At 46.2% G+C, this 21,348-nt stretch overlaps 1 protein-coding gene across 1 annotated transcript in view; it reads left to right on the top strand.

Annotated features, from left to right (window-relative positions):
- Positions 1 to 21,348, top strand: part of PLCE1 (phospholipase C epsilon 1) — a 596,448-nt gene that overhangs the window by 420,259 nt on the left and 154,841 nt on the right. The window contains exons 14-19 of the mRNA XM_089687781.1: positions 2,171 to 2,409; positions 4,298 to 4,359; positions 4,446 to 4,611; positions 11,509 to 11,616; positions 12,435 to 12,551; positions 12,636 to 12,794. Of these exons, the coding sequence (XP_089543907.1) occupies positions 2,171 to 2,409; positions 4,298 to 4,359; positions 4,446 to 4,611; positions 11,509 to 11,616; positions 12,435 to 12,551; positions 12,636 to 12,794 (851 nt within the window). The remainder of the gene's footprint in view (positions 1 to 2,170; positions 2,410 to 4,297; positions 4,360 to 4,445; positions 4,612 to 11,508; positions 11,617 to 12,434; positions 12,552 to 12,635; positions 12,795 to 21,348) is intronic.

Below are 21,348 nucleotides of genomic sequence, written 5' to 3' on the forward strand. Positions count from 1 at the left end.
TTTGTACATGCAACATTGTTTTTACTCACTAATTAAAGAAAGAAAACAGAGTAAAACAATTCCATTAAATTAAGTTATCAAATCACCTTACAAATTACAGAGCAATTTTAAATGTTGCCAAATGAAGGTCATACTTCAAAACTCCTTTAAACCCCTTTTTGTCTTCTAGACTGGACTGTCTGATTCTCTAATTTGGCAAGAAGTATTTCCACCTACTATGATAATTTTATACACATCTGAATTGTTTCACATATTACTTAGATCAAACTTTTTCTATGTCAATTTATTCTTTCTACAGAAAGTACAAATACTAGGGGCAGCTGTATAAGTACATATTGGGGTTTATTTACTAAAGGCAATTACACTGTGTATTTTGCAAATGCAGTTGCACTCTGCAAGGCTATTTGCTCCAGAGCGTAGTAAATGAGGGGAAGCTCAGCTGACTTCCATCATCATCATATCTTGTGCAAACAAAAATGTTTTTTTTTTAAACTTTCCTTCCATTTGATTGGGTACTCTTTGCAAAGTGAAGCTTCACCTCATTTACTAAGCTCTGGAGCAAAATGCCCTTGCAAAGTGCAGCTGCACTTACAACGTGCACAGGTTATGTGCTTTTAGTAATTCAGCCTCACAGTATCCTCACATCAGCATGAACAGTCACTATGGGTGGCCATGAAGGAAATCGACAACATTTTGGGCAGTATTAGTGTAGGGAGTCTGCATGATAATTAATATCATAATGATATATACCTCATTTTTACAATTTGTTTTTTTACAAGAATTCAAAGTATATCTACTATATGTAAGGCAATGTTGCAACAACCATTGTAAATAGGATTTCTTATTAGAACAAAACTATTTAGGCCTTGGCTTGAGAAAATGTCCTGCCTTATTTGGAGAAAAAATTAATAATTCTGAATTTGCAAGCTTTGTTACCGGTATTTATAAACTGAAATTATATAAATTGATGCACATTGTTTTCATGTTCATCATTGCCCCTAAAAAAGGGTCTGTAGTCTATGTAAAGGGCTTATGCTTTCAAGACAATGTGATCCTATTATTTAGACCATAGGGTGTTATTTACAAAAATGAGTTCAAAATCTGGTGCAGTTCTGTATACAAACCAATCAGCTTCCAGATTTATTGCCGAAGCTTAACTGAACAAACTGAAATTAAAAATCGATTGGCTACCATGCACAGCTGCACCAGATTCTGAGTGCACCAGTTTTAGTAAATCTACCCCATACTGTGTATATGAACTTAACCATATTAGTGTGGACAAGATGTTAAATCAGAATTGTCCTGCTGTGTCCCGCAAATTAATTTCTTTCTAGAGGCTGAAGGTGTTTTTTGCCATCATGCATTTTATGCATGATGATAAAAAACCTTCTGTGTCCTGCTACCCCCACAGCCCCCCCCCCCCCCGCCTAATACTCACATGAGCCCCCTCTCAATCCAGAGATGTGCATGGGAGCCTCGGCTGTTCTGGGTCTCTCTCTCCTCATTGGCTGAGACACAGCAGCGGGAGCCATTGGCTCCCACTGCTGTCAATCACAGCCAGTGAGCAGGGGGAGGGGCCGAGCCATGGCTCTGTGTCTTATGGATGCATAGAGTGGGGCACAAAAGTGAGCATGTACCAGTGCTCCCAAAGCAAACAGCTTGCCATCGGGAGCACTGGTCAAGGTGGAGGAGCCAGGTGTGACCGCGGGGGACCTGAGAAGAAGACGGTTGAGGCTGCTCTGTGCAAAACCATTGCACAGAGAAGATAAGTATAACATGTTTGTTATTAAAAAAAACAAACAAACCTTTAATATCACTGGAGCATGGCCTTGCCAGTGAAAAAGGGTTGGTCCAACTGTTTTGAAATGGATGGCTACTTTTTCTGGAAAAAAGTGTACAATTTTCTTACATGTATTTTTTGTGCAGAAATGTAGAACGTATAAATAAACATGACACACCAGTGGTTTACATGCTTAGAATATGCTCCCAATTGGTCAGCTCTGTTAGTATCATGATGGGCCAGTATATAGTCAAGAATGGGGATGCATGGTTGTACTTGACTTTTCAGATTTGTGATGTAAACAAATAGCACCAATTGTTGCACAGCAGCCCATAAGTAAGACAACAGATATTAGCTGAAAATCTGATTGTATCTTGTTTTGTGTTGTAGATTTATTGACCAGGAATGTATCCGACTTGGGTCTATTCATTTGCAGCAGACAGCAGTTGTCAGAAAACCAGAGACAAATTTCTGATGCTATTGCTGCTGCCAGTATTGTTACCAATGGCACTGGCGTAGAAAGTACCTCACTTGGTGTATTTGGATTGGGAATACAACAATTTAATGACTTCTTGGTCAATTGCCAAGGGGAGCACTACACGTATGATGAAGTCCTCAGCGTTATTCAGGTCAGATTTTTTATAATTTATCCGTACAAATTTTTCTGCTATGATTTAGAAATAAATTAGTTATGATTAGAATTGCATTCCTTTAGACAAATTTAACTGCTGGTCATAAAACAATCCCATCTGCAGTTCATCATGTTTACTGTTGATGTTGACACTGGAATTTTAAGTCAGGCGTATAGTGTCATCAGTATATGTATTCAGATAAACTAAGTGTGTATGTTTTACTGATCTTTTAATATACAAAATCAGTAGTAATGTATCTTTGTTTCAGAAGCTGAAAGGATGAAAATGTTAATTTAGCAAACAGATGCATTTTGAAACCACCATGCCAAAAACATAACAAATGTTGGGGGTACAACTGGAAGGGCTCCATAGCACTGCTGTCACTCTTACTTTAATTGATCAGTGGATTCTTCAATACAGATAAATTGATGATGGCTAAGCAGCAGTTGTCACTATTATCTTTATAATGTTGGGGTTCTGACTATTTTCTCTGCTTTTGTACGGATTAACCTTCTCAGTAAAAAGACATACTGGTAGTTTAATGTGCTTCCATCCTGATTAGTGTGTGTATGAATGCTCCTACAACTCAGGTAGGTGACAATACCTAGGGAAGCAAACCAGTCATGATTAGTCTAATGCAAAAATATGAATATCCATTCATAAATTATTTTAACTGTGCAGCCCTATTTATGAAAGTTATATATTTGACCCTTATTTAACGTTTTAGAGCCTGATACTTAAAGTAGAATTCCAGGATTTATCTAACTAAGCTTAAACCTGCTCTCACCCCCTCCTAACCCCTATACTAACTACCCTTTGAAAGGAAGATGCTTATACTTACCCATTCTGAGGGTGCTGCAGTCCGGTCACTTGATCTTCCCAGTAGCTGGCTTTAGGGTAGAGGAGAGAGCATCAACAATGGCTGGAATGTCTGGTTGGTGACATCACCCATAAGTTTACACAATGGGTAATACATTGTCCGCTGTCCCTTCTCTCCCCTGAAGCCAGCTGCTGGGATATGATCACAGGACCGGACCTGATTGCTCACCTTCCTTCTACAGAGTAGTTAATATAGGATTTAGAGCGGAAGTGGGAGCAGGTTTAAGCTTAGTTAGATTGACCCTGGAATTCTACTTGAATGTCTGGATCAAAGATCACTTGAAGTCTGACATTTCCTGTCCTGTCAACTACTTGACTTCACACATGCTTCCTAACTGCTGAAAGTGTGAAGTAAATAATTGTTTCAATTGGACCAGTTGCAACTGGTTTTCCGTAAAGTTCCCTGAGCCATTAACTAATTTTTCTTATGTGAATCTTTCAAAACATTACCTATTTGCCTGAGCTGTATAAAAAGAATTAAGAACATTTTGATCTTAGGGGTTGAGCAGTGTTTGAGGTCAGGCAGTTGATAAGTAGGAATTGTCAAACTTCAGATGAACTTTGACCCTGAAACTAAAAAAAAAGTGCTATTTAGGCAGCCCAAGTACAGATAAATAAGGGACAAATCTGTGTTTCACAATGATGCCTGAACTGCTATCTTAATTTAAAACTAAATTGTTTGTAGTGCCAGTTGTGACTGTTTTTTAAGGTTCCCTGAGCCATGAACTTGTATGAATTTTTCCAATGGGAAATTTGTGAAAAGATTACAAATTTCTCTGAGCTATGTAAATAAATACTGTCTTGTCTCTTTATGAGGAATGTTTTTGGCATATAGAAAATTAACACTGTATGTTTGTAGTATAAGTACTAAGTTTATTCACAAATATATTGCCATGTAAAGCTAATATGTAGATTTCAACCAATTGACATGCAGAACGCCAAAGTCACACTAGAATTCTATTTCGTTTACTAATTATTTTTACCTTTTTATTTTTTAATTGCAAAGAAATTTGAGCCGAGCATTAGTATGCGCCAGCAAGGACTGATGTCATTTGAAGGGTTTGCAAGGTAGTCACCCATTTTTCAATACATATTTATTAGGGTATATCCACATTCATATTGTATCTTTTGCTAATGTTCCTCTATATTTTTAGGTTTCTGATGGATAAAGATAATTTTGCTTCAAGAAATGATGAGTCTCAGATAAATCTAGATGATCTGCACTTCCCCCTATCATATTATTTTATTGAATCTTCTCACAATACATATCTTACTGGACACCAGCTGAAAGGGGAGTCTTCTGTAGAGCTGTACAGTCAGGTAGGAAATTTAATGATGGTTCTAAAGTGTATTTTAAAAATAATAAAACATTTTATATGTTGCCTTCATACACATGAAATTTTAACGGTTCGGCACAGCAGTTAGTGCAGTGATGTAGCTTAGTTGTAGTTTGTTGGCTTTTTTACTTGAATGGTCAAGCAGTGAGTCATTTGTTTAGAAGCTTGTGAAATTGTTCATGTCTTTCTAATACTTTAGCAAAATAGGTTACATTTAATTTACTGTGATGCTATTTCAAAAAATATCTTTTGTTGGAAAGATATAGTCAGCGAAATGCAGGTCATGCATGCTACCCAATGAAAGATCATTACACAAACAAACATTTACATTTGTGTTAGGCAAATGTACATTTTCTTCCTAAGGAGAGTATGGAGTGCTCTGGAGAACCCCCCAACTGACATTCTTTCTCAGGAAAACAGCAGTAAAATGGTCTTAAAAAATCTGTCCTAAATAAAAGACCTTCCTCCTGTAAAGACACTGGGCAGGGAAAGTTTGTTTCTTTCTGAGAGGGCCTGCAGACAAACATTTCTTCATCTGACCATAATCATTTAAATATTCTCTGATGACTAGGCTTCTTTAGGCTGGTCATAGATAGGCAGATATTTCCCTAAAAATGACAGGTGGGGAGATATTTGTTTTTCCTCATGTGAGTTGTCCCGGCATTGAAACACATGATCTTGTTTCCAGTGTATAGGAAAATCTCCATGAAAAATAATAAGTGCTTCTGGCTGCTTGAAGTGCTATCACTCTCAAAGTCTAACTCTGGCAATTACACAAAAAAACCCTTGCAGTGTGCCCCAAACCCATACTGAGTTAAATGCTTGTGAAGTCTATAGATAGACAAATATGCCGCAAAACTTTACTTATTCCTTGCTTTGAATGCCCTCTTCTCTCCTGTGCTCTGGGTTGCTGGTGGGCCCTCACCATCCTCACATAAAATGCAAGGCTTTTGGTCCCTCATTGTATTTGACTATGTCAGCATGTGACAACCAGTCAGAGCACCTTAGAGAAGTGGCTTCAGGGTACCAGTCCACCAGAGCAAGGAATACAGCAAGTATTACTATCCCAAAACGTAATAAACATTTAATCCTTGCAGTGCAGGGGGGGTCTCCACTATGTGTAACTGCCAGAGTTCAGCTTTAAACCAAAATTTTGATTAGTTTTGGATATGGAGTGCAGAAAAAGTAGATATTTTTTAGGTTTTAAGTACTGCCTGCTTTTTCTCTTCTATTCCTGCTCTGCCTGGCACCCTTTATCTGGAAAGGAAATAAAGAGAAGTCTCCAAAATGGGAGATTTTCCTTTTTGTCCTTCCTTTTTGAGTGAGGAAATATCTCTCAAAAAGGAACACAGACATTCTCCACAGACAGGCTCACCACCCTTCTCTGCTTTATCCAGAAATTCTATGCATGAAGGTAAAAAAACCTTTTGTGTGTAACAGCCCCCCCTCCCCTCCCCACCCCACCCCACCCCAACACTTACCTGAGCCCCCTCTTGGTCCAGAGATGTCCTTGATTGCTTCGGTTCTCTGGAGACTCTCACTTCTGATTGGCTTAGTCAATCACAGCCAGTGAGCCAACCAGGAGGGGGAGAGACCGAGACACAGCTCTGTGTGTTAATGAAGACACGCGCCTGCTTAAGTGCCACCATAGCAAACTGTATTGCATTGTTGTTTATTATTTACTGATGTTGGTGTTGGAAGTGTGTAATTTGTCTTAATAAACTTATTTTAACCTTATTATGTTCGATTCCTGTTTACTTAAGGTACAATCCATTGATCTGATCACTCTTGCTGGATGTCTGCATCCCTGACATAATACTGAAGCCATTAAGAGTCAGATCGGCTACACCTAGGCATTTGCTAACTGCTGCAAGATGCATTCTGAGGAGGTTTTGTATTATGCACTGCTTGTAACAGAAGACAGGGGATATTGACGCCAGATCTTGAAAGAGCAGTCTAGGGAACAGTTGTTTGAATGCATCCATCTGTCTCTCTCTCTCTCTTGCTGATCAGGGCAGAGTTTTGTTCAGAGAAATTCAGCCACTCATTCAAATCTGTGCAGAGTTGGCTTTGCCTAGTATCCCTAAGGGTGATGATGATTATTCTGCTCCTTTTAGTGTGTCTCAGGTGGAGTTTCTGGTGTGGCTATTGGAAGATGATAAACCCTATTTCCTTGAACATTGTTCGATATATTCACGAGAGGCTCTGCTGGATTGTATCAATACAATACATTCTCTAGTCAGATAAGTGAATTGTAAATTGAGTTTTTTTCAGCCCCTCCGCCAAGCCTGATCAGATATATCCTATTCAGCTTCAGTTCAAAGAGAAGTATGGGCTTTTTTTTACACAATTCTACTTAGATAGGTGGATGCAGCATCTGTCCCCCGCCAGCTCTAAGTGTGAGAAATCAGCAATCACATGACTGCTGATCGCTGAGTTCTCACAGTCACCGCTGACTGCTCTGCCCCCCCCCCCCCAACCCCCATCTCCCGCACTCACTGGAGCGCTGGGTTGTGGAGGGGGTGGGAACGGCTGGCTCAGGCTCTCATTGGCTCACTGAGAGGCTGAACCGGGCATCACTCCAGACTTTGGGCTGGCTCCCAACTTTGAAGTCAGGATCTTTCCCTAGCCTGGACTAGCTGCGTGACGTCAGGCTTCAGCCCGCTGTCAGCTGAAACCAGGTCACAGGAGTGCAGAACGAACTGTACACCTGTGATCCACAGGAGAAGTACAGCCGAAAGAGCTTTCGCAATACTTCTCCTTTTAACATGCACAAATCCACTTGCCTCTAGATCCCCCTCTCTGTTACCCATAGCAACCACAGCTGCAGTTCAGTATACTTTGCTTCCAATTGTATGTTCGTATTCTGTCTCCATTAGCTGCACATATCCTGCATTTAATCCAGTGAAAACACCTACTACTCCATTGTCCCTTGCAAACCCCAGAAATCCTCCTCTGTAACTGCTTCTTCTTTTCCACAATCTCTCAGTGCTGCCTTCACTCCTCCATCTGCTGCACAATCTATTCAGAGCACTGAAATCACTCCAGTGTCCAAACCTAAAAAAAAAAAAAATGTTCCTAACCCATGCAATTCTGCTTCTGTCTACTCCTGCCTTCATGCATGTTGTTCCGGACCAGTAGGCCTCCACGCCAGTAATTCCAGTACTGCCTGCCACGATGCTAGGTGCTCTGTTCCCACCTGGCACAATGCAACTTGCTCCAGTTCAGCCTGACACCACACTGCCTGCTCCGGTCAAGCCTGCCACTATGCCAGTTGGTCAGGTCAAGCCTGCCACCATGCCAGTTGCTCCAGTCAAGCTTGCCATCACACCTGTCTTTCCAGTCCAGCCCATGTTAATTGAACCTTCTACTTCAGACCTTCCTGTCACTACTTCAATTGTGGGCCAGTCCACTCCTAAATTATCCTCAATCCTGCCTTCTGCCTTTTCATATTTGGGATTCTGAGCAACCAGGCCAGATCCAATGACAATTACATCTATGCAAGCCTTTCTTAGGAGTTCCATCCATCCTTTGGACAGGCTGCCTCATTCAACCAAGTGGGGCCCTCGTCCTTTTTTTTTAAGCCACCCTGCATCCAGTCTGTGTTCCAGCTACCCAGCTTAACCTCAACAATAGGTCATTCACTATCCAGCCTGGCATTACTTGTTCCCTGTCCACTGTCCAGTTTGGCTCCATAGACTCTTTGCTGGCTAATTAAGCGGACCTCCCTGATCCCTTCACCATTACCCTACCTGATGGCATGCTGCCTACTAATGGGATCCAGTCCCCTTCTATACTGCCTACTGACGGGGTACAACCTGCCTCTTTGCTTGCCAGCGGGGTTCATTTTGCCACTGGTGCCATGCTGTCCGCTACCAAATCTGCCTGGTGATATGCTATCCTCTGTCAAGTTTGCCTCTGATGCTTCTTTGCCTGTTGCCCAGCTTGGTGGTCCTGTGTCTGTTGTTGAGCCTGAGAATCCTGTTCCTTATGCCCAGCCTGAGGGTCCTGATGCCTAGCCTAAGGGTCCTGTTCCTGATGCGCAGCCTGATGGTCCTGTTCCAGATGCCCAGCTTAGTGTTCCTGTGCGGCTCCAGATCCAGTTCCAGATGCCCAGCTTAGTGGTCCTGTGTCTGCTGTTCAGCCAGAGAATCCTGTTCCTTATGCCCTGCCTGAGGGTCCTGATGCCTAGCCTAAGGGTCCTGTTTCTGATGCTCAGCCTGAGGGTCCAGTACTCAATGTTCCGTCTACCTCTGGTGGTCCTGTGTCCAACAGCCTGCCTGCCTCTGACGGTCCTGAACCTGATGACCCACCTGATTTTGCTGATGCTGTGCCTGCTGCCCAGCTGGAGTGTCCTGCTCCCGCGTGCCCAGCCTGATGGTCCTGCTCCCGCGTGCCCAGCCTGATGGTCCTGCTCCCGCGTGCCCAGCCTGATGGTCCTGCTCCCGCGTGCCCAGCCTGATGGTCCTGCTCCCGTGTGCCCAGCCTGATGGTCCTGCTCCCGCGTGCCCAGCCTGATGGTGTCGTGCCTGCTGCCATGTCTCCCTCTTGATGCTCCTCTACCTGCTGCCTAGCCTGCCTCTTGATGCTCCTCTGCATGATGCCCAGCCTGCCTCTTGATGCTCCTCTGCCTGCTGCCCAACCTGCCTCTTGATGCTCCCTGCCTGCTGCCCAGCCTGCCTCTTGATGCTCCTGTGCTTGCTGCCCAGTCTGCCTCTGATGGTTTTCTGCTCACTACCCTGTTAGTCTTCAGTTGAGGTCTCACCCACTGTTGGGTCTAATTTTGCTGTGCCTCCAAGTTTTCACATGCCTGGTATGGGCTTCCCAAATGGTCAAATATTCCGATTGCTGCCCCTCCTGGGTCTCTTGCAGCCATTTGTTGCGCCAAGGTTTTATAGTCTAGATTCCCACTTTGGAAGTAAGGACTGCATTCTACAGTTAAGCCCCAGTAGTAGAGGCCTTCTGGGAAAGGGCAGAGTTCCATCTGACCCTTGCCCTGACCTAGGTGGTATCTCTGCAATCCCAGGTGCATTAGGGGACCCTTGCCTTGGGTAGACCTATGTGGCTGTTAGAGGGTGGGGCAGTTTCTGTCAAACCAGATTTTGAAGGTCCCGTTGCAATGGGGCACCCTGGCGTCAGGGTAATTGCATGGGCCAGGTGTTAGGCCGTCAGCTAGCCTTTGGGGTCCCAGCGTTGGGACATGTGCTGCATTGAGGGCATGGAGATTTCAGATGTTGCACCTCTTCAGGGATCCGACCTGTGGGGAACCCAGACAGCTTTTGGACACTGGCAGCGGTGTACGCAGTCAGCTTCTAGACTCTGGCGGTTGGGGCACATAACCAGTTACCAGGCTTGGGTAGCACGCCTTCCAGTGGGTTAAAAGACTGGTCTGAAGCGTGCAAGAGAGTCCTCAGACACTGAGGGGAAACTTTTTGGGATTTATCCTGCACCCACAAGGACTTTCGGGTTAAAGTCGAAATGGAGTGTCCGGAGGCCGCTTCTCAGGGGGAGAAGAACTGTCAAGACTTGTCTTTACTTGGGTCACATGTTGGTGGCACTGTTGTTCTGGAATCGAAGGACGTAGTTCCGGTGGCATCCAGCAAGTGTCTCCATGCAGCTAGACTGTAAAAATAATTAGGCTGCACAAGATGTGGACTGCTGGATGGTATATAAGGGCAGCTTCCGATCGCCTAGGCAATCGCAGTGGAAGTGGGAGCGGGTACCTGTCAATTTCGGGTACCTTCTCCCCAAAGGTGCCAATCTTTACTGGGAGCAGGGGACCAGTCTTTAAAGCGGAACTTCCTCTTTTGGGTGGAGCTCCGCTTTAACCTTATTCAGTCCAATTCCTGATTCCTTAAGGTACAGCCCACTGATCTCCACCCTTGCTGGATGCCTGCATCCCTGACAATATCTTTACAGGCAAAGGAAACACCGTGTTAATTGCAAGTGATGCTTGTTTTTATTGACCCTATTATGGGCATAATTACAAACCTGCAGCTAATATCTTGTTTTGTATTTTAGCTTAAAGGTTTATCATTGCCAAATCTAGGTTCCAGGTACCTGTCTATTTACTCTTTCTCTTGTCCTGTATCATATGCAGTTTACTCTTGCCCAAGTGCCAAGTAATCCATTCTTGATACAAATATTGCTCATTCATGCATTTCTGTACCTGGGAAGCTTAATCAGTCACATTAGAAAATGCAACAAAGTAGGTTGACTACTCCCCCAGAAAGTCACCCAGTGTATTGGTTTTCTAAATGGGTCTGCTCCCAATGCATAGTGATAGTTGCACAAATTAAATGTAAAGATTTGGCTATGACTTGGCTGCAAGCATTAGTGAAAACAGATATTATGTCTTCAGTTTCTGGTGAAAATTTCATTAATTATTTCAGCTTGCAAAACCGTAGCCACTTAGTGTTACCTCACTGCTTTGCTATTAGTTGTCCACTGCTATTCAGTATTTATGTTAACTCTACACTCCACCTTCCTGCCCAGTCACATCATCATCTTAATTATATACAGATAACATTTATATCTGGCATAATGTAGAATATTGTTTCTACAGTTTTGATGAGGTAACTGGGAAATGTAGTACACTGGAAATCATCCAGAATAGGCAGAAAAGAGAAAATGTTTTTCTATTCTATACTGAAGCTTTGTTTATGGCAGAAAAATGTTTCTCCTAGAATATTGTTTTGACACACTCTGACTGACCCGTTCTTCTAAATTTAAAGTTTCCCACAGGAAACACTTTTCTGAAATGGAAGCTATATTGTGAAGTTGAAAAAAGTACAATGATGTTTATACAATAAAACACTTGCTGTTAACAGAATTCTGTGTCTTCAATTTATTTGAACAAAAGATGTACTTGTTTCTTTAGGTTCTTTTACAAGGCTGCAGAAGTGTGGAATTGGACTGCTGGGATGGGGATGATGGCATGCCGATTATATATCATGGACACACACTAACAACTAAAATTCCCTTTAAGGTAAAGTACTTGTCATACAGCAATACAGATAACCACAGAAATACATTTTAAAGAAATTCCTCATGTAAAGTTTACAGTAAAGATGTTGAATCGTTACACCATATAAAAACATTGCCTGCATCAAATTTAGTGAAGTTTATGTAATATTTAAGCGGAACTGGAACTCCAGGGTAATATTGAATGTCCAAACACATACTAGGGGAGGAGAAGTGACTGTTTTCCTATTCTTACTTTAAAATATATATATCGCCAAAACTTTTTTTGCTAGCGGAATGGTTAAAGAAATGGTTGAAATCCATCAATTTTTTTTTCTGCTGTCTATGTCCCAATGGGAAGATTTTCTTTCATTTCTTGTATTGAAGCGCAACACAAAGTGAGAGGAGATATCTTAGAAGTGTGGGAATTCTTTTCATAGACAGTTGCCACCTGAACAAGTGTCACCATGTAAGCTTTTCTTTCTATTCAACATAAAAAAATGTTCCCTCACGTTCAATCCTGGTGACAGTGGTCCCCAGGACAAATACAGAGGATGCATCTCCCCAGCAGGGCCTTAGACAGCAACTTGACAGATGTTCTAACCATTTTATACTCTAGATAAAAAAACACTGTTAGATACAGTTGATATAGGTGAGTATCTTTAAAATTATTTTGATGGGAACAACAAAGGGGGTTGTTGAACTGTGCATATAATAGATAAAAGATTGGACATAGATATAGAACATATAATGGAAACACTTAGATTATTATATGTGTTTGAAAATTTGCTGAAGAGATTTGTTTTTTGTCTCAAATGTGATTGAGATGTGTTCTTTTAACAGGATGTAATAGAAGCTATTGACCGCAATGCATTCATTAATTCTGACATGCCAATTATACTCTCCATAGAGAATCATTGTTCCTTACCCCAGCAACGAAAGATGGCTGACATTTTTAAGGTAAATTGGGGCTGCTTTTGTAGTGTCCCTGTTTGTGTTTATACAGTACATTTTTACACTTTGTACCATTCTGTTCTCTTTTAGTCTGTGTTTGGTGAGAAATTGGTGACAAAATTTCTTTTTGAGAGTGATTTCTCTGATGACCCCATGCTTCCTTCTCCTTGGCAATTAAGGAAAAAAGTGCTACTGAAAAACAAGAAACTCAAAGCACACCAAACTCCTGTGGACATTTTGAAGCAAAAGGTCAGTTTGTGACACTTCTTGGTGTATGACTGATTTATATATTCATGGGCACTGCAATGCTTAAGGAGAGTATATAGTAGGGTGCTTTAGCATGATATAGCGTTGTGTATCCTTATTTTTCAAGCTAAAAACAAACGTTTAACAAAAAGGTAAGTGCACACCTGTGTCTGCAGTGAAGGAGAAACTGAAGGTAGTTTGCCTGGCGGTAGCCATTGTTATGCCTATGAGGATGTTCATTAACAAACTTTTGTTATGGCCTTGTAAATGTTCTAGAGAAGGGGTACTCTGGGGTGTTGTAACACTGAGCAAGAGCAGTTGCACCATTCAGTATGGAGGTAGTATTGTGTCCCTTTTTAGCACACCTGTGTGTACTCCGCTATTAGGCACAATACACTTTTTGAACCTTCATTACTACTGGCTTAGTGGTGGCAATGAATAAAAATTTTTGTCCATTCAATAGTCATTTTTGATTAACATTGTTTTCTCTTTCCATTTCCATATCCACACCATGATTTGTTTGCAATTAAATGCTTTTTAATAAGTGGATAAAAAATATTTGATCAATTACCCTATGCAATGTTAATAAGAATCTGTAAGGGACCGCCCGGCGGTACCACTAGCACTCCACTGAATAGGCGTCCCCAGCGCACGGAATCTAAGTCCCAGAGTGCTTGTTCACCAGGGCCCCTGATGGTGGGGATGGACTTGGAGCACCCCGAGACCAGGTCGTGGCTACTGGGTACGTCCGTCAGTGGTAGTGGTATGCGCCGAGGGCTCCCACGGGAAAGAGTCTGATATGAGGAGGTCTGAAGACCCCACTGCGAGGGATGGATGGATGGTTGAGCAAGGTCAGACAGGCCGGGTCGGTAACAGAGAGGACGGTACGGTACAAGACAGCGGGCAGAGAATAGTCGGATCACACGCCAGGTCAGCAACAGCAGGTCAGATCCAATAGGGGGCATCCAGGAGAGAGGTCAGACAAAGCAAGGGTCAGGACAGGAGAATATGACAAGGTCAGGTACAATCCGGGTCAAAAACTCACAGGGCACAGGTTCGCAGAATCAGGAATGCAGGTAAGACCAGAAGGCACTGAATGACAGCTCAGGGCCGTTTAAATATCGCGCCCTGCACTGCCATTGGTGCCCAGCGGGCGGCCGCGGCTTCTACTGCGCATGCGCGAACTCGAACGCCGCGGCCGGCCCGGACCTAGTGCCCGCGTCCCTGCACAGGGCGGCCCACTGCGCCTGCGCCGGGACCATCGCTGCGGGGATCGAGGGGATCCCTGACATTGCCCCCCCCCCCTACGGGCAACCTCCGGATGCCCACCCGATCTCTCCACCACGGGTGATCACGAAAAAAACCTCCGGACAAGTCTGGGTGCATGGACATTATGGGCTGGTTCCCAAGAATTGTCCTCAGGGCCATAGCCCTTCCATTTGATTAGGAATTGGGTCTGGCCCCCCCTCCTTCGGCACTTCAGGATTGTTTCTACCTCAAATTCTTCTTCTTCTTCGACCGTTATGGCCTCCGGAGGTCTGGATTCTCGTTCTGGGAAGGCATCTGGGATCACTGGTTTCAGCAGGGACACATGGAAGACCGGGTGGATCTTGAGTGTGTCAGGGAGGACAAGTTCGTAAGCCACCTCGTTGACCATCCGCTTAACGCAAAAGGGGCCTATAAATTTAGGTCCCAATTTCTTTGAAGGGCAAAGCATCTTTAAATTGGATGTAGCTAACCAAACCTTCTCCCCGGGCCGCAACACCAGATCTCCTCTCCGTTTCCTGTTGAATGCCTTCTTGTAGTCCTCTTGGGCCCGACTGATGGCCTCTTGTAGTTTTTTGTTGTTTGTGGAAAAAAACGTTACTGCATCTTGTGTTGCTGGAACTGGGCATTCCGAGACCAAATCCGGGAGGAAGACAGGGTGAAACCCATAATTGGAAAAGAACGGGGACTGCCCCGTTGCTGAATGGCAAGCGTTGTTGTACGCGAATTCCACCAGGGGTAGAAGTGGCATCCAGTCATCTTGAGCAAAAGATGTGTAGCATTGCAAGTATTGCTCCAGGGTCTGACTGGTCCTTTCGGTCTGTCCGTTAGTCTGAGGGTGGTACGCAGAGGAAAGGGACAATTTGATGTCCAGGGCTTTGCATAATGCCCTCCAAAATCTCAACGTAAACTGGACCCCTCGGTCCGAGACAATATCTTCGGGGACCCCATGCAGTCTTACAACCTCACGAATGAATACCCGCGCAGTCTCGGCTGCCGATGGAATTTTCTTCACTGGAATAAAGTGTGCCATTTTGGATAAACGGTCCACGACCACAAGGATTGCCGTGTGGTCTAGTGATGGTGGAAGCTTGACTATAAAATCCAGCGAGATTCTTTGCCAAGGTCTTTCAGGAATCGGTAAAGGCCGCAGCAGACCCCAAACTTTGTTCCTTGATGGTTTGTTCTTCTGGCAGGTGATACAGGATCTTACATAGCCCTTACAATCTTTAGCCATGTCCGGCCACCAGAAGGAACGTCGGAGAAGCTCTAGGGCAGTGATGGCGAACCCGTGGCACGCGTGCCACAGCCGGCACGCCGAGCCTTATCTGTGGGCACGCCAGGAGAATCCAGCGGCGCGCTGTCTTCCCGGCTGTAGTGTGCGTGACAGCCGGGTCCCAAGTGCGCATGCACAAGAAGCAGTGCTCTTTGTGAATGGTAAGGCGGTACCTTGGACACATGACAGATCCCAGAAGCCGCCGGACCAATCACAAAGCGCAGCGCTTCTCGCGCATGCGCACTGGGCATCCGGCTGTCCGACGAGCGCCCACACTACAGAAGCCGGGAAGACAGCGCGCGGCTGGATAAAGGAACAGGTAAGATAAAAAAAAACTCTGCGGAAGTAAGAGCGGGTACCTGTCAAATTCAGGTACCCGCTCCCCCTCCCTCCCCAAAGGTCAGCAGTCATCCCTGTACTGTCCGCAGTCTCTGGTCATCCCTGTGCTGTCCGCAGTCTCTGGTCATCCCTGTGCTGTCCGCAGTCTCTGGTCATCCCTGTGCTGTGTCCGCAGTCTCTGGTCATCCCTGTGCTGTCCGCAGTCTCTGGTCATCCCCTGTACTGTCCGCAGTCTCTGGTCATCTCCTGTACTGTCCGCAGTCTCTGGTCATCCCTGTGCTGTCCGCAGTCTCTGGTCATCCCTGTACTGTGTCCGCAGTCTCTGGTCATCCCTGTGCTGTCCGCAGTCTCTGGTCATCTCCTGTACTGTGTCCGCAGTCTCTGGTCATCCCTGTACTGTGTCCGCAGTCTCTGGTCATCTCTTGTACTGTGTCCGCAGTCTCTGGTCATCCCTGTACTGTGTCCGCAGTCTCTGGTCATCCCTGTACTGTGTCCGCAGTCTCTGGTCATCCTTGTACTGTGTCCGCAGTCTCTGGTCATCCCTGTACTGTCCGCAGTCTCTGGTCATCCCTGTACTGTCCGCAGTCTCTGGTCATCCCTGTACTGTCCGCAGTCTCTGGTCATCCCTGTACTGTGTCCGCAGTCTCTGGTCATCCCTGTACTGTGTCCGCAGTCTCTGGTCATCCCTGTACTGTGTCCGCAGTCTCTGGTCATCCCTGTACTGTCCGCAGTCACTGGTCATCCCTGTACTGTCCGCAGTCTCTGGTCATCTCCTGTACTTTCCGCAGTCTCTGGTCATCTCCTGTACTTTCCGCAGTCTCTGGTCATCCCTGTACTGTCCGCAGTCACTGGTCATCCCTGTACTGTGTCCGCAGTCTCTGGTCATCTCCTGTACTGTGTCCGCAGTCTCTGGTCATCCCTGTACTGTCCGCAGTCTCTGGTCATCCCTGTACTGTGTCCGCAGTCTCTGGTCATCCCTGTACTGTCCGCAGTCTCTGGTCATCTCCTGTACTGTCCGCAGTCTCTGGTCATCTCCTGTACTGTTCGCAGTCTCTGGTCATCTCCTGTACTGTGTCCGCAGTCTCTGGTCATCTCCTGTACTGTGTCCGCAGTCTCTGGTCATCTCCTGTACTGTGTCCGCAGTCTCTGGTCATCTCCTGTACTGTCCACAGTCTCTGGTCATCCCTGTACTGTGTCCGCAGTCTCTGGTCATCCCTGTACTGTGTCCGCAGTCTCTGGTCATCTCCTGTACTGTGTCCGCAGTCTCTGGTCATCTCCTGTACTGTGTCCGCAGTCTCTGGTCATCTCCTGTACTGTGTCCGCAGTCTCTGGTCATCTCCTGTACTGTGTCCGCAGTCTCTGGTCATCCCTGTACTGTCCGCAGTCTCTGGTCATCCCTGTACTGTGTCTGCAGTCTCTGGTCATCCCTGTACTGTGTCTGCAGTCTCTGGTCATCCCTGTACTGTGTCTGCAGTCTCTGGTCATCCCTGTACTGTGTCTGCAGTCTCTGGTCATCCCTGTACTGTGTCTGCAGTCTCTGGTCATCCCTGTACTGTGTCTGCAGTCTCTGGTCATCCCTGTACTGTGTCTGCAGTCTCTGGTCATCTCCTGTACTGTGTCCGCAGTCTCTGGTCATCCCTGTACTGTCCGCAGTCTCTGGTCATCTCCTGTACTGTGTCCGCAGTCTCTGGTCATCCCTGTACTGTGTCCGCAGTCTCTGGTCATCCCTGTACTGTCCGCAGTCTCTGGTCATCCATGTACTGTGTCTGCAGTCTCTGGTCATCCATGTACTGTGTCTGCAGTCTCTGGTCATCCCTGTACTGTCCGCAGTCTCTGGTCATCTCCTGTACTGTGTCCGCAGTCTCTGGTCATCCCTGTACTGTGTCCGCAGTCTCTGGTCATCCATGTACTGTGTCTGCAGTCTCTGGTCATCCATGTACTGTGTCTGCAGTCTCTGGTCATCCATGTACTGTGTCTGCAGTCTCTGGTCATCCCTGTACTGTCCGCAGTCTCTGGTCATCCCTGTACTGTCCGCAGTCTCTGGTCATCTCCTGTACTGTGTCCGCAGTCTCTGGTCATCCCTGTACTGTGTCCGCAGTCTCTGGTCATCCCTGTACTGTGTCCGCAGTCTCTGGTCATCCCTGTACTGTGTCCGCAGTCTCTGGTCATCCCTGTACTTTGTCCGCAGTCTCTGTTCATCCCTGTACTGTGTCCGCAGTCTCTGGTCATCCCTGTACTGTGTCCGCAGTCTCTGGTCATCCCTGTACTGTCCGCAGTCTCTGGTCATCCCTGTACTGTGTCCGCAGTCTCTGGTCATCCCTGTACTGTGTCCGCAGTCTCTGGTCATCCCTGTACTGTGTCCGCAGTCTCTGGTCATCCCTGTACTGTGTCCGCAGTCTCTGGTCATCCCTGTACTGTGTCCGCAGTCTCTGGTCATCTGCTGTACTGTGTCCGCAGTCTCTGGTCATCCCTGTACTGTGTCCGCAGTCTCTGGTCATCTCCTGTACTGTGTCCGCAGTCTCTGGTCATCCCTGTACTGTGTCCGCAGTCTCTGGTCATCCCTGTACTGTGTCCGCAGTCTCTGGTCATCCCTGTACTGTGTCCGCAGTCTCTGGTCATCCCTGTACTGTGTCCGCAATCTCTGGTCATCCCTGTACTGTGTCCGCAGTCTCTGGTCATCCCTGTACTGTCCGCAGTCTCTGGTTATCCCTGTACTGTGTCCGCAGTCTCTGGTCATCCCTGTACTGTGTCCGCAGTCTCTGGTCATCCCTGTACTGTTAATTAGTTTGCACTACTGTACGAGTTGTTTTTTCTAAACCAAAAGCTCAATATTCAGGTTTCATTGCAGTGTTGGCACTTTGAAAGAAATAAGTTGGTTTTGGGTTGCAGTTTGGGCACTCGGGCTCAAAAAGGTTCGCCATCACTGCTCTAGGGTCTTATCTGGGCCAAAGTGCCCTGCCATCGGGTGGTCATGGCAATGTCCCAAGACCAGGGTTCGGGCTTCCTCCGGCACCATAATCCGATCTTCCTTCCATAGGAGTCCCCCCTTGTTCTGGAGGGGCACCCCAACTGGGGTTGATACGGTTGTGGACGCCTCCATTATTTTGGAACGAAGGTCCGACTGGAGTGCCAAGAAGTTACCTGAGGACAGGATAGTGTCGGGCACTGGGATCTCCTAAGCGTCCTCGTACATGCGTGATAACGCATCTGGCTTTGTATTTTTTGATCCAGGCCTGTACGTGATGTGGAAATTAAATCTTGAAAAGAATAATGCCCATCTCTCCTGTCGTGGGCGTAAACGCTTGGCGGTCCTCAGGTATTCCAGATTTTTGTGATCTGTAAATATCAAGATGGGGTGCACGGCACCTACCAGCAGGTACCTCCATTCCTCTAACGCTGTCTTGATCGCCAGTAGTTCTCGATCACCGATATCGTAGTTTTTCTCCACGGGGGTAAGTTTCCGTGAGAAAAATGCTACAGGATGGAGCAATTCCTTGGTGCCCTTCCGCTAGGAAAGAATGGAACCTACTGCATTCTCCGATGCATCTACCTCTAAGATGTAGGGTAGGGCGGCGTCTGGGTGACCCAAAATGGGTGCTGAGGTGAACAGCTTCTTCAAAGCTTCAAAAGCTTCCTGAGACTCTGGCGTCCATCTGAACCGAGTTTCAAGCTTGGTTAGCTGAGTAATGGGGGAGACCAGACCCGAGAAGTTCTTGATGAACTTCCAGTAAAAGTTTGCGAACCTGACAAATCGTTGGACGCCTTTCTTGTCCGTGGGTTCAGGCCAATCCAGAATTGCGGCGATCTTCTGAGGGTCCATCGCGACCCTCGCGGTGGAGATAATCAGACCCAGAAAAGTAATGCTGGATTGTTCGAAGCAACATTTATCTGCCTTGGCGTATAACCCATGCTGCCGCAACCGCCCCAATACCCTTGCTACATGTATTCTGTGCTCCCCCAAGGAAGGTGAGAAAATCAAAATGTCGTCTAAATAGACGATAACAAAGATATCCAGGAAGTCCCTAAAGATGTCATTCACAAAGTGTTGAAAGGTGGCCGGTGCATTGCACAACCCGAAAGGCATGACCAAATATTCAAAGTGGCCGAAGCGGGTGCGGAATGCCGTCTTCCACTCATCCCCCTCCCTTATACGAACCAAGTTGTATGCTCCCCTCAAATCCAGCTTTGTGAAAACCACTGCCGCCTTTAAACTCTGAAATAACTCCGGTACCAATGGCAGTGGGTAACGGTTCTTTATTGTGACCCTGTTCAATTCCTGGTAATCGATACATGGCCTCAAAGTTTTTTGTCTTTTTTTTCTACAAAGAAAATTCCTGCCCCTGCTGGAGAAGTGGAGGGGCGGATGAACCCCTTCTGGAGGCTGTCCTCGATGTATTCCTTCAGAGCCCCCAATTCGAGCTCCGAAAGGGGGAAGATTCGCCCAAAAGGAATCTCTGAGCAGGGTAACAGGTCAACGGGACAGTCATACGGGCGGTGGGGGGGTAGAGTATCGGCTCCCCGTTTACTGAACACATCTAGAAACTCATGGTAGGCTGCAGGGATTACCTGTTTTAAGTCGGCATCTCCTTCAGAGCACAGGAGGAACTGATTCTCAATCTTTAAGCATCTGTCCTGCAGGGCCGATACGGCCTGTGTCAAATTAGATAGGTGCCTGCAGATTTCCTCAAGCGGGGAGGGCCCTCCTCGACTCAGTCATGGCCTTCTGGTACTGTAAGGGACCGCCCGGCGGTACCACTAGCACTCCACTGAATAGGCGTCCCCAGCGCACGGAATCTAAGTCCCAGAGTGCTTGTTCACCAGGGCCCCTGATGGTGGGGATGGACTTGAAGCACCCCGAGACCAGGTCGTGGCTACTGGGTACGTCCGTCAGTGGTAGTGGTATGCGCCGAGGGCTCCCACGGGAAAGAGTCTGATATGAGGAGGTCTGAAGACCCCACTGCGAGGGATGGATGGATGGTTGAGCAAGGTCAGACAGGCCGGGTCGGTAACAGAGAGGACGGTACGGTACAAGGCAGCGGGCAGAGAATAGTCTGGTCACATGCCAGGTCAGCAACAGCAGGTCAGATCCAATAGGGGGCATCCAGGAGAGAGGTCAGATAAAGCAAGGGTCAGGACAGGAGAATATGGCAAGGTCAGGTACAATCCGGGTCAAAAACTCACAGGGCACAGGTTCGCAGAATCAGGAATGCAGGTAAGACCGGAAGGCACTGAATGACAGCTCAGGGCCGTTTAAATATCGCGCCCTGCGCTGCCATTGGTGCCCAGCGGGTGGCCGCGGCTTCTACTGCGCGAACTCGAACACCGCGGCCGGCCCGGACCTAGTGCCCGCGTCCCTGCACAGGGCGGCGCACTGCGCCTGCGCCGGGACTATCGCTGCGGGGATCGTGGAGATCCCTGACAGAATCATTCAACACATGCAGATTGCAATTACAAATAGAAAATTATTGCAATAACACACATTTCAATTTAATCAGTTATATACAAAAACTCCCCCTTCATATGATCAATATTTCTTTACATTGGAATGATACGTCTTACTATACAGCATCTTATTAAAAATGTCGCTCTTCTCATTGCACATGTCAAATGATGGGATAAAATAATTTGAAACCGGGAAGAAATTTTACAGTCTGATTGCAATTTGTGTATGCTATC

Source organism: Staurois parvus, unplaced genomic scaffold (assembly GCF_062004578.1).
Source record: "Staurois parvus isolate SC_StPar_1 unplaced genomic scaffold, SC_StPar_1.0 ptg000437l, whole genome shotgun sequence".
NCBI lineage: Eukaryota > Metazoa > Chordata > Amphibia > Anura > Ranidae > Staurois > Staurois parvus.